Here is a 13,304-nt window from a genome sequence, read left to right as displayed (position 1 = left end):
CTCTTTAAGGTATTCGTATAACCCTTATATAGTGCTTTTCACGAAAAGGTATTCTCACAACACATATAATATACCGCAGTGTTTCATTTTCCCGATGTAACGTTACATGACAATATATTCATGTTTGTAGCGCCAAGTGATCATGTGTATTTTTAATATCGTGTTTGTCTAGAACCACGTGTGTTCGTCATCCACGCAGGAGAAGACAAAGACTCATTTGTCCGCCCGCTTGTTACCAAGTTGCAGCAAAAGGGGTTGGCCGAAAGGGACATTTTCTTCGATGACGTTTCCATCAAACCTGGTGACGTCATTAGGGACAAAATACTTTCAACGCTCTCAAGTCAAGCTTTGAAACTTGTTGTCATTGTCGTCAGCACATCATTTCTAAACAAGCCCTACTGGCCTAAGCTGGAGTATGAAACATGTCTGAAAAGCAACAAACATGTATTCCCCATTTGGGTTGATGACAACAGTGACAGCTTTAAGGCATTCAGTGAACTAGTTGGAAAGTACTCCCCCACATTGAAACAGTGGAGTGCGAGACGTGTACAGAGAGATGATGTTACTGCTGAGCTACCAAACATCGCTGTCGAGGTCGTCAAGGTGCTCTCTACACTGCAAAGTGGCGTTCCGGAGCCTGCAGGTTGTACACGTCAGTATTCAATTGAATTCTTGGCAACTATTTCATTGAGAAAAGTAACTGAATAACTTGTTTGTGTGAAGGGTTCTACAGATATACATTGATTTGTTTTTTCTGTAATATACGAGAAGTAAATGATTATCAAAGGCAAACATAAGCTTTGATAATCACCACACGAGTTCGTAAATTCTTAACTGCACTAGATACATGATTTTTGTCCTGTATTTATCACTAAGAAACACCTTTATGTCTCCCTGGAAGTGGCTATGATCTATGTTTATCGCCCGTGTCCACCTTTCTTGCAGCAATACAAACACTTCTTTGCCTGGCGCCTTCTCAGTTCCCGACTAATGCTAGTTCCTCAGATTAAGACGAAAGTCCCCAAGACCAGGACAAGGGTGCGACAGGGGTCACTGACGAACAGCAGTTGGAGGACAAACTCAAGGATGAAAAGGAAAAACATCTAGAACTGCTCGGAAAAGTGGGAGGAATCCAGCTGCAATTGTTGAAGGATGCGGAAAGCCTTTTGCCAAGAGAAATGATTGTTTCAAAGACAGAGAACATGTTAGAGGACCTGTATAAGTCAAGTCTACTTAAGGTGAAGATGGGATGTGCTATCGTTCACCTCGTCCCAGACAACCTAGCAGCTCTAGACTTGTTTTGGAGAGACTACAGGTCCGGACAGCTCAGTATTCACTTCTCCGACTGTCTTCTCACTGAAGAGATGCGAACAGTTGTTGGGAAAGACTTGGTGGTGCGGGTCATCATGCTAGAAGAGCAGTACCGACACTGGAAAAAACTTTTCAAGGAAACAGGTGGGTAGGAGCATAATGTCTTTAAAAAAAGTTTTTTCCATCCTTCTCGCGATCGGTTTTCTGTTTTTCTTAGTATTTCACTTAGTGTTATGCCTGTCCATGCATGCCCAGTAGCTTCATATCAATCTCATGCAAAAGATAGGAGCGAGTTGTAAGTGAATTAAAACGTAAGAAACATTTCACTCGACGGAGACTGAGAATGAAAGCCACGTACATAAAGGAAGACATACACGTGAGTGTTGATAAATATTAAATATCTTTTATCATATTTTGTCCAAAATCAACTAATACAGTCATTGTAAATGCTATTCCACAAGCGCAAGGTGATCATGTTGTTTAATACTGCTCAATGACTGGCAAAATGAATACACATGTTTCAATTTCAATGTGACAGAGGAAAAGGCAGGTGAAGAGACTGACGAAGATATTCCTTGGGTGATACCAGGTGAGTCCACTGAACCTTGTTAAATGCATGTAGTGTCCAGTTTGAACAGCGTATAATTCCAACATTGCTTAACCATTAACTCCCGTGCTATGTTTTTTTGTCTATCTGTTCCGAATCAATCTTACTACTGCTATTCAGTATTACCACATTCATATATGACATTTCCTGTGTGTTACAGCGGTGGAGTCAGAAGACGATACAGCAGAATTCGCTGAGAAACAGGATGATGACGGTGGGATCAGGAAAAATGAACAGATTCCACTGTATTCTTCTGTTCTCACACTTTCATTTTCCTGCTTTGTGATCATAAATATATGTCAAGATTCATCGCCATAATCTGAAATTACTTCAACTCCACCCCTAACTAGAATCTTGCCAGACCAATACAACGCTCATCCTAAACTGTGCTTTTTCGCCTTTACTTGACATGTCAAACTATCGTAATCCTCAGCTTTAACATGCACTTACATCACAATGACATGTGCATAAAAAGGTAATCCTTTCTGGTACATTCATGCCGTTTTTATGTAGGACGTAAAAAAATTACGCCTCTCGAACAACGGAAACTGAAGGATATTCCAATGCGCAACTACCAAATGGAGCTGGCAATACCAGCACTAGAGGGACGGAACACCATCATCTGTGCACCTACCGGTAGTGGCAAGACTCGAGTGGCTATCGAAATCACTCGGGATCATCTAGAGGGTACAACAGCCAAAGGTGATCTGTCGATACAATTCTATTCAATATTCAATATTATGGCAGTAGTGAGAATTTTCAGGAAGACTGGAAGAAAAAGAAGGAAGTGCATTTGTAGAAATATGATGTAATATCACCTTTCATACCTTATTTTGCTCTCCCTCTCTCCTGCTACTTCTGTTCCTTCTGTTCCCCTGTCATGGCAGCTCAGAATCATATTATGTATTTCTTTAATGTAATTGCTTATGACTTCTTACAAATCTTTAATCAGAGGGAGCAGGTGTAGATGCACAGCGGCGTGTGGTGTTCCTGGTCAACAAGGTGCCGCTTGTAGAACAGCAGTACAACGCTTTCCGGGAATACCTGAGTCCCAAGTGAGTAGTACAATCGATAAGGTGAGGTACAAAGGGAACATTTACTGACACCCGTCGTTATCTAAATAGGGATATATCAATGCTCTTTTGTACATATAAGGCTGCGTGCCGACGATAGACAATAAAGGATTAAAGTCCCGACCCGAGGTGAAACACGACATATAAGATGTGCGTCGTTCCTACAGCACCGATTAAACCACCAAGCGCGAGCGTAACGGTCACCGCGTCGCTTCGCCCGGCGATTGAACCTGGATGTTTGACCCGCAGAGAAGCAAAGATAAAACTCAATGTGTGTTCCAAATTTAGGGTGTTATCGTAGCCAATCGTCTACTTTTCTGTGGCAAGTTAGACTTAAATTTTGTTGTTTTCTTTGTTTTGTCCAGGTACTCCATTTTGCCCCTTAGTGGCGAAGCTGCCGCCGACATTCCAGTTGGGGAGACTCTCCCCGACTACGACGTCATCATCCTGACGGCACAGGTGTTGGAGAACGCCCTGAGGGACGAGCTGATCACTCTAGACACGTTCTCCATGCTGATCTTTGACGAGTGTCACCACTGCCAGAAGAACGACCCGTACAACGCCATCATGACCAGGTACATCAAGCAGAAGGTGGAGAAGACCGGCACCAGGCTGCCACAGGTAAGGTACTGCAATCAGAGATGGCAGACTTCACGATCCAAACACTGCTGTTTCGGGACACCCCCCACAGACAAAAGTAGCCACACCGAGTATGTACATGTATTGCAGCACATACACAGATAGACAGACAGGCACACTGAGACATACAAGACAAAAACAGTACTTCACTACGTTGGAGTGAAGTAACTTTTTATAGTGACACAATACTCCTGGTTGTACGGGTATCAGCTGCAATGGTCAGTTGTAAGTATTTTGTTGATGATGATGAATGGTTTATTAAAAAACTTACACGAACTGACAGTGGCAGTTAACTACATGTCCAAATTGGGGTCAGATTTACAAACTTTTTAACATTAACCGACTAGGTAAAATCTTATGACCTATCTAAAGTCATCAAAAATTAGATAAAAGCTAGTAGATAAAAGAAGTACATTTAAAAACCGGAATCTAAGACAAGGGTCCTACAGTGCGACATTCAGACAGAGCGTAATATATGCCGTACGGTATCGGTATTTGTTGTTCACCTTTTTTTGCAGATCGTCGGGCTGACCGCTTCTCTGGGTGTAGGAAAGGCGAAGAGTCAGAAGGACGCTGTGGAACACATACTGAAGGCTTGCGCAAACCTGGACGCGGATTGGATTTCTCAGGTTGTGGAGCACAAAGACGAACTGCAGATATACAACCAGAAACCAGACGAAGGTAAAAATTTCCAACATGTTAATTCTGTGTACCAGTGCATTACTGGCCCGGTAGATAACTTCTACTGAAACAGTGCAAGCTGCCACTTCATGTAGATAACTAAGTATACTACAATGTATCAAGACAGACAAGTCGTCACTACTTAAACGTTATTCCAACGTCACTTTGATTTTTCAGAAACGAAGGCTGTAAGTGGACGAATCGAAGACCCGTTTGCAGATATGATAAACACGATCATGGAGGACATTGAAAAGACACTGGCAACAGAAGGTGAGATAGAGGCCTTTCTGGCTCGCTTTACCGCTATTGCCATGACTCGGGAAAACTGACATTGTTGTCTTATTTCCAAGTTCGACCTTTGATTCGGCATAAGGGCTTGTTCATGTCAACATGTAAAAGAAAAGCCAAATATATGTACCTATAGCAAAGGGGACTGACTACGCATAGCGCAGGAGTAGTGGATATATTCTTTAGGAAAAACGACCGTTCTCGGCATCTTCTTCCTGATTGTGATATGATGGTGTGATTCATAACCATCTGTCTCCTTTACAACAGCATCAAAGCACCTGACACCAGAGGAGCTGAAGCCACCGCGACAGAGAGAAACGCAGGCATATGAACAGTGGGTGGTCGCCCTAGCTCGGAAGAGTGCTACTCTTCCGGATGATGCAATCAGCCGAACCATCCACGCTGCCACAACACACCTTCGAGTAAGTTTCCCGGCCCCATCACCAACCAGCCAATGTGAAACTATGTGGAGTCATTGACACCATATGAATTTTAGAGACTATCACTGTCATAACAGGCATAAGCTGTATTACATGACCTTACAGTAAGTATGCATTGATGAAAAGCATATAGAAGTTAGCATAGGTATTCATGTAACTTCTGCATACCTGACAGGTGCTTGCCCATTGCTCCTCTAGTATAAGATTGCCTGGCAGCATGGTCATCAGCTGCTGGATGCGCAACTTACTAGATAGGGTCGCTCGTCTCTCCCTTGCAAAAGCGTTCGCGAAATACAGTCAGAAATACTGTATGTACATGTAACGTTGGGTAACCTAAATTCGTGGGGTACTTAAAGTCGGGATTTTTCGAAAACGGGGTATTTAGGGATATGTGCTAGATGCAAAATCAGTTATAACGCCAGCAATGCAAAGCAGATAGACTAACGTATTCAGAACACTGGCTGAAAAGCTTCGATAACCATGCATTAGAAGTTGGCGACGTCAAAAACTCTCCGTCCCTTATTGACAGAGTCTGAGGGCTTCGTGGGAGAATCACCCAGCACGGTTGTTCGCTGGTTTATAAGACAAATGTCACATCTCCTGCCTGCTAAACACAATTATTTATAAGACAACTTATTACAATCTCTTTTGCTAACCTGCAACTGGATTCTAAGTGTGATCAATCATCAAAACTCCTCTCTGTTGCTACAACCTACGGCACGTGTATTTTCCCGCCGCCATATTGTTAACCAGAATCCTGTTGTTAAGCAGACGACAAAGGTTTGTGAGGAACACTTTTTGTCTAAATGCTGCGTGTGATAGTGAACTGAGGAAGATATTTTCCTCAAAGTTTGCTCCTAACACAACAAGGAACACATGGACATAGTGGCATTACCATTGCTACGGCATCCAGCTAACTTCCCATGAATAATGTAACGTTACACGTTGCCCGATGATGACGATGGACCGACTTTGAGTGAAGTTCTACCGACTCAACACACGGGTTGTTCCCGAACTGGCCTGATGTGTGCGGTACGGCCGTTTTTTCGTGTATTTTTTTTACTTGGACACGTCTATATCCATAGCACTCTCCTCAAGCCAAGGATAGAACGAATAGCTGCTGTATAAAATGTGATTAGCGGTAAGATATTCAAGACGAATCTTCTCTCCCGAATTAATGTGCCCCCCTGTCCGACAGCACCGTCATTGTGCGTGCGGCGGACGGTAGTTTGAAGTTGAAATATTATGGTGTCAGCACGACTAGAGACAAAATCTACCATATATATAATTAGTGCAAAGATAGTACATGATACTGACAGAATAATAGAAAAAAAGGATGGTTTATTGTTCTGCTAGTTTGATTTCAGTCAACCATTATCGGAAAAATCCCGAATTTAGGTTACCCAACGTTACAAGATACTCTTGCAGTTGACCCCTCACGGTATTACATTATTACGTACATAAAACTCAACGTACGACATGTTATATTCACTACAGAAATACACGGATGCTCTCGCCATCAACGCTGACGCCCGGACCAAAGATGCTCTGCAGTACCTGGATAAGTTCGTGACTGGTCTGCAAAATGAAGGATTTGACGGTGCCGATGAAGATCTGGTGAAGCACTTCAAAGGTACGTAGCGCCTCCATCTTGGTTCAACTGAATAAGGCTGAGATATGTACTACAAGCATTGAAATAGATCATGATTTTCCTAATGAATACATGAAAATCATAACGCTTGTCATTGCAAATCATCATCTATATCAGGAATAGAATTTGTTTGGAGGCATCATTACATTCAACGAGTTGCAAAGATATGTATAACCATTTTGATTGAGAATTATATCACCGGTAAGATTCATGTAACCATAAATTGACCTGTACCTGTGTCATCCTTGGCAGAGGCAAGAGGGAAGCTGCAGGAATATGCTGCAGATCCGAAGTACTCCAACCCTAAGCTGGACCAGCTGAAGTACCTGATCCTCCAGGCGTACGCAGAGAAGCCTGACTCCCGCTGCCTGCTGTTCTGTAAGACCCGCGCTCTCACCATCGCCCTGCTCACATGGATGAAGGAGGACCCCGATCTCCGTAAGCACAACCCGGGAAGGCTCGTAGGCGCTGGAGCCAGCGAGAGCACAGGAGGTAATAACGCTTTGTCAATCACTGTTTCTTTTTTTAGTGCTTACTGTGTATCACTCTTGATCACTAGTTTCATGATATATGTCAATCAAGTTTCATTTTAACTTTGCTCTATTCCCTAATACAGAAGGTTAAGTTAACCGCTATGAAATCCGATGGCCAGAGGGGATGAAAGGAAATCCTCTTCTGGTAAGATAGATTCTAGAAGCAACATCCCTGATATCATAATATAGCTCAATGTTTGCTGAACATGTTCGAATACTATTAGCAAAAATCTTTAAGTTGGTTGTCATCAATGACTTGAAACCTGGAAGCCAATGAAAGCATCCCTCTCTTATTAGCCAATCTGTCATTGAAGTGAAGGAAGATGTGAAGGGTTGATCTTTCAAATCTTGTTTTTTTGAGGATTAAGCACATAACACCTGTTCACTGCAGGCATGACCCAAAATCAGCAGATGGAGCTACTGGAGCTGTTCACCACTGGAGGCCGCAAGATTGTCATCTCAACCTCCGCGGCAGAGGAAGGCATAGACATCGCCAAGTGCAACTTCGTGTTCCGCTATGACTATGTCGGCAACGAGATAGGCAAGGTGCAGACCAGAGGTAAGCTCACGTAACAACATGCTGACACACAGAATTCTTTCTGACTAGTTGTATCACTGAAATGCATGCTTCGTTTGATCACATTTTTTGATGATCAAACAGAGTATTGTTATATTTTGAAAGTACTTTTTTCTTTTGTTCAGGACGTGGTCGTGCAGAGGGCAGCAAGTCCGTGCTGATCGCTGGAAGGGAAGGCGGTAATGTTCTGAAGGAGAAGGTACAATAGCTAGTCAGCACAATTACTTACCTTTCGGATGGTATTGTCGTTGTTTCGTGAAGCGATGTTGGTAAATGATTGAATATGGAAGAAAATACTGGTATGCCACATAAGAATGTTACGGGGTAAGGTATTAAGTTCCCTTGTGATTATCATATTTCAAAGGAATGTGCAAAAGCAGCGCAAACATCAAGATCTGAACCAAAAAATTCTTCTGCAAGAATACATATTGTTCAGCTGTAAACATTCTAACATGAACTGGGAGAACTGTATCATGAAACGGCCCATTTCATACCTTTAAAAATGTTAAATTCCAGTTGAACACCATTCGGGAGAGGCTGATGGAGAAGGCTATGCTCGATGTGTGGCACATGCAGAGGGAGAAGCATGGCGAATTCAAAAAGGAGGTCCAACGTCTGCAAGAAGAGTCCAAGAAGGAGAGAGACCTCGCGAAGGCACTGAAGGAGTTGGAGAGGAAAACCAAGTAGGTTGCAGCAGTTAGGCCAATCTCTATTGCTTGAAATTTACTTCATCATCATCAACTTTATAGGAGGTGGAAATAATTCTGATTTTGTTGTCTTATAGATTCAATATTACCATTGACGAGCGAATGGTTTCTTTCTTAGATTGTGGATCTTACATATACCCACGTATGCAACGTCTGCAAAGAGTCCACGATTTTGTGACAAATGTTTCCATCTGATATGATTACTTAAAACTTTTGATGTCCTGTGGCGTTCCACACCTCCGTTCATAGCGCTACCAATCGAGTCGTAACAATCGCTTTAATTTGCTGTCTTTTCCGATGTAGGAAAGTCCATGGGAGGGGGATGAAGCTGCTCTGTGTAAAGTGCAAGGAGTTTGCCTGCAATGTCAGCGACTTCCGCAAGATCAAGGAGGTTCACCACGTGGTGGTGGAAAAAAGTTTCCCCCAACGGATCATCATCAGACCCCACCCACCCAAGAAGATTGACGACTGGGAAATGAACGGAAAGGTGTACTGCAAGTAAGAAACATCACCAGTGACACGGATTCTTTTATCACCAAACGAATGACTTTGAAACTTTTGACATTTTTCCAGCAATGAAAGCATCCGGTTTTCGTTACGAATTGGTATGTTTGATTATTGGTTTGGCCATGAATGGCAGACAGCCAGGGATGCTCAGATAGACCGTGGTTATCACAAATGTCTACGTGAGACTCCTTAAAGACATGCTTCCTTCCAAAGAGTAGAGATATTCTTTTTGAACATTGTGCACTCTTTATATCACACTCCGCAACAAGGCAATCAAAGACGACAGACTTCACCACCTACCCATGCACGGCTCTGCGACCCTCCTAGTCCCAGAGACAATGAACGCAGCACCCGAGTATGCATTGCAATGTTGCTTTGTATAATGGTAGAAGAACACACACACTTGCACCCACACGCACACACCCACCCACCCACACGTACACACACACACACACACACACACACACACACACACACACACACACAAACACACAAACACAAACACACAAACACACAAACACACAAATACAAACTTAGGGTGAACGGATCACAGTTAATCAACATGCATTTCTTTACAGGAACTGCAGACAAGACTGGGGAATACAGATGGTGTACAGAAAGGCCAGCTTCCCAACCCTGAAGATCGAGTCTTTCGTCCTGGAGAAACCGGACGGAACGAGACTGACCTGCCGGAAGTGGAAAAAAGCTCCCTTTGACGTCGAGGACATCACCCCTGACGACATTTCCGGTATGCTGACAACGCCTGAAGAAGACTCTGAGGAGGAAGAAGAGATGTACTACTGATGAACTACTGATGTACTACACTTTGTAACTTTAACTTTAGATATAGCAGATCATTACCTATGCCGTCTCCATTTCCCAGGTTGAATCTGTAAAGTTCGATTAGCGTAAACCAGCTTATATTATATGGGTAGGGATTTCAGAGTAAGAATGAAGCTAAGGAATGTTACAATAACTGAATTGCAGGGAGAATATAACAATGAACTAAAAGGTACATACAATAGACCCCTTTCCAAATACCGCGGCCATTTTGAATCCAGGCCGAGCGCACGTGGTTCGAGCGCGGGAAAAGTCAACACCCGGTAAGACCAAGCCAGCGGTAAGGCGTCCCCAATAGAAACCAGCGTTGAGTCATCTTCGGCGGCGAGATGTTCTCCTCCTCGGTGAAATCCATCCATATATTTGCATGGCACAAGTAGATGATATTGTAGTGGACTCTTGGACTCGATATCGGCCAGTAAAATTGTGAATTTCTGCTCCTTTTCCACAGTTCCTGCCGGGATGTTGAACGCGCGCTACGGTGATCGAATGCTAATATGTTTACACCGCGTGCTTGTAGTTTCCCTAATAACGTTAGCTAAAGTCGAGAAAAATCCCACAAAACATACACTTTTCGGGCTGGGATCCTTATAGCTACTTAGATAGACATATACAGAATTTTACCGGTTGTGACCGTAATTTTGGTCCATGCCAACTTCGCCTGGGAAAACACGCGTTGAGAGGGGGTCGTGTGTTCTGTCTAGCCTTTCTTTCTTTTCTGTCTAACTTTTCCTTTCTTTCTTGTTACATCGCCCCGCATGGCGATATTTGACATTTCCGCTGAATGCAATCCCACAAAGAAAGACGTGTAGGCTTGAGCTTAAGGTCATTTTTGTTTAGTCTCTACCAGACTAACCGCGCCGGCTACGGGGAGATCATTTGCCGGGGGACTTTGGCCATGGAGGGTTGCAATATTGGACCCCATCTCCATAGCCGACCCCCTTCATACATTTGACTCTATTTGGCCAATTGCTACTATTTTCCCAGCAACCCGTGGAGACTGGTAGAGTCTAATTCTTGTTAGGAATTTAGCAGAATTTCAGCGGCTTCTTTTGACGAGTTTTCTGAAATATCAAAACCTAAAGTACGTGAGTGAAGATGGAGTGTTTTCACTTTGCGCCGTAATATCTTAATTTCCGTCGGATGATATTACAAAAACGTGAAAATATAGGCTTGAGGGCTTTGCGAGTATAGAAATTTGACGAAACTTCGGTGGCTCCTTTGACTTTGACGATATTTTAGTGCCAAGATTATTTTGATGAAGTTCGTGAGTGAAGCAGGGGGCGTGTTTTCTTTGTAGCGTTTCATTACATCACTTTTCGCGGAAATATTTTCGATTTCCACAGGATGAAACCCCACAAAAAAAAGGAAAAATATCGGCCTGAGGTCCTTCCCTCCTCAAGTCAATATTATCTAACGTTTTTTGGGTTCCATCCGGTCAACAGATATCTGAAATATTGCCGCGCAAAATGATTTAAAGAAACGTCAGATAAAGTGGAAAACGCACCTTCACTCACGTACTTGGAGTCCGCAAGACTAAATTCTTGGAATCCGAAAAGATCGTCTAAAAGCCGCCGGAATGCTGCCAAATTTGTACCCAAAAGGACATTGAACTCAAGCCTATATCTTAATGTCTTTTTTGTGGGATTAAATTCCTCGGAAATGTCAGATATTGCTGAGCGAAGTCGATGTAACGCTGCACAGAAAACACGGCCCTCCCTCAAACTAATGTAATTTCAAGATGATGTTGGCATTGTCACGACAACCAAAAGGCTCAAGAGTCATACCTAAACTTAGCTACAAGGATCCCAGCCCGAAAAGTGTTTGTTTTGTGGGATTTTTCTCGACTTAAGCTAACATTATTAGGGAAACTACAAGCACGCGGTGTAAACATATAAGCATTCGATCACTGTAGCGCGCGTTCAACATCCCGGCAGGAACTGTGGAAAAGGAGCAGAAATTCACAATTTTACTGGCCGATATCGAGTCCAAGTGTCCACAACAATATCATCTACTTGTGCCATGCAAATATATGGATGGATTTCACCGAGAAGGAGAACATCTCGCCGCCGAAGATGACTCAACGCTGGTTTCTATTGGGGACGCCTTACCGCTGGCTTGGTCTTACCGGGTGTTGACTTTTCCCGCCCTCGAACCACGTGCGCTCGGCCTGGATTCAAAATGGCCGCGGTATTTGGAAAGGGGTCTATTATAATGTAATGGGGACACTTGCTTTTGCTGCTGTTTTGAGACTTTTTGCTTTTTGAATGTATTCTTGTGAGAACGATATTGCTAGAGGCATATATATATGTATACTGACATAGACAATCATTGTGATATGAGACGTTTGTTGAAATAGATGTATTTTTCTTATACATATTTCAGATTTACCTAAAATCTTAACGTCCCCAAAGAATTTCTCTGTACGTGTTACTACATCATGTCTTAACGGACTCACCTGTATATACGGAAATGTATCTATCATTGAAATGTGTTAAAACACACATTGTCATTATTATCATTCAGATCAGATGCACATTGAAATAAATGGTTTACTTTCTATTCTTGAAAATAACTCAAATGTTAAAGTTTGACTTGGAATTTCGCAGCCATGTTGGCAATATTCATTTCTGCCCCCTCTCAATTAATGGGACAAGTAGGAGGTAACGTTGAACAATGGTAAAGAATATTTCCAAATGCTCAACTTATGCTATAACCTTTTTATCACTGTGGTCGACAAAGGACATATTTGTAAATCATCATGATGCTTTTGCTGTACATTTGAAAGCATATTAAGAAAGAAAACGATAACGTAAGTCACGCGATCTGGCTTAATTTCACTTGATCCTCATGGTGATGAATAAAAGCTTGAACCGGAGGTTTGTGTCCCTCGTACTCTTGTTGGTTTTGTCTGCGTGTTCGCATCTGTGTTTCCCAAGATCCTGTTGATGGATGTGTATGACAAGCCGTCAAGAGAGAACCAGCCTTATGATAGTGGACGACGACGTCCGTAACCTAGGCACTGAAAAGGCAGAGATCCTCTCTCAGATCCCATGTGGCTGAGATTGTAGGCTATGGTATGTGGATTGTAACATAACGGTGATTGAAGTAGGGGCGTTTGCTAAGTTGTCACAGGTATCTACCCTGGTCATCTGGCGAAGCAATGTCGAGACTCTGAGGAAGGGCACGTTTGCTGGGATGGAAGGTCTCAAACGTCCGCTGCTGCTCGAGAACAACCTGACACTTCTGGAGATATGGTGAACATATCAACTCCGCAGTTCACAAAAACACAAACAGAAGAAACCGGCTTTTTATAATCGGGATTACGTGTGCAAGACATTACACTATTTGCTTTTAAAGCTTTTCAGATGTACACCGGGCAACATCTCTCTGGTTTGGGCATATCTTAACATATGACGAAGTAAATGAAGAAACTTGTGTGAAACGGTA

General features: G+C 42.8%; 1 protein-coding gene across 1 annotated transcript; it reads left to right on the top strand.

Annotated features, from left to right (window-relative positions):
* Positions 1-1,007: 1,007 nt before the first annotated feature.
* On the top strand, positions 1,008-10,032 carry LOC136431190 (antiviral innate immune response receptor RIG-I-like). The gene is made up of 16 exons (XM_066422485.1): positions 1,008-1,455; positions 1,850-1,900; positions 2,079-2,132; positions 2,432-2,620; positions 2,871-2,973; positions 3,357-3,612; positions 4,149-4,311; positions 4,489-4,581; positions 4,867-5,021; positions 6,537-6,672; positions 6,943-7,182; positions 7,615-7,782; positions 7,926-7,999; positions 8,317-8,483; positions 8,811-9,005; positions 9,593-10,032. The coding sequence occupies exons 1-16, from the start codon at positions 1,179-1,181 to the stop codon at positions 9,816-9,818; spliced, it is 2,547 nt and encodes an 848-aa protein (XP_066278582.1). The 5' UTR covers positions 1,008-1,178; the 3' UTR covers positions 9,819-10,032.
* The last annotated feature ends 3,272 nt before the right edge of the window (positions 10,033-13,304 follow it).

This window comes from Branchiostoma lanceolatum, chromosome 3 (genome assembly GCF_035083965.1).
Source record: "Branchiostoma lanceolatum isolate klBraLanc5 chromosome 3, klBraLanc5.hap2, whole genome shotgun sequence".
Lineage (NCBI taxonomy): Eukaryota > Metazoa > Chordata > Leptocardii > Amphioxiformes > Branchiostomatidae > Branchiostoma > Branchiostoma lanceolatum.
This window is presented reverse-complemented; position numbering and strand designations above follow the sequence as displayed.

What these genes read in the sequence shown, in the direction of transcription:
- LOC136431190 (XM_066422485.1), top strand. Translation starts at nt 1,179, where the DNA reads ATGATTGTTTCAAAGACAGAGAACATGTTAGAGGACCTGTATAAGTCA. An exon ending in CGGGAATACCTGAGTCCCAA is followed by an intron (nt 2,974 to 3,356) that starts GTGAGTAGTACA and finishes TGTTTTGTCCAG; the next exon opens with GTACTCCATTTTGCCCCTTA. An exon ending in GAGTTGGAGAGGAAAACCAA is followed by an intron (nt 8,484 to 8,810) that starts GTAGGTTGCAGC and finishes TTTCCGATGTAG; the next exon opens with GAAAGTCCATGGGAGGGGGA.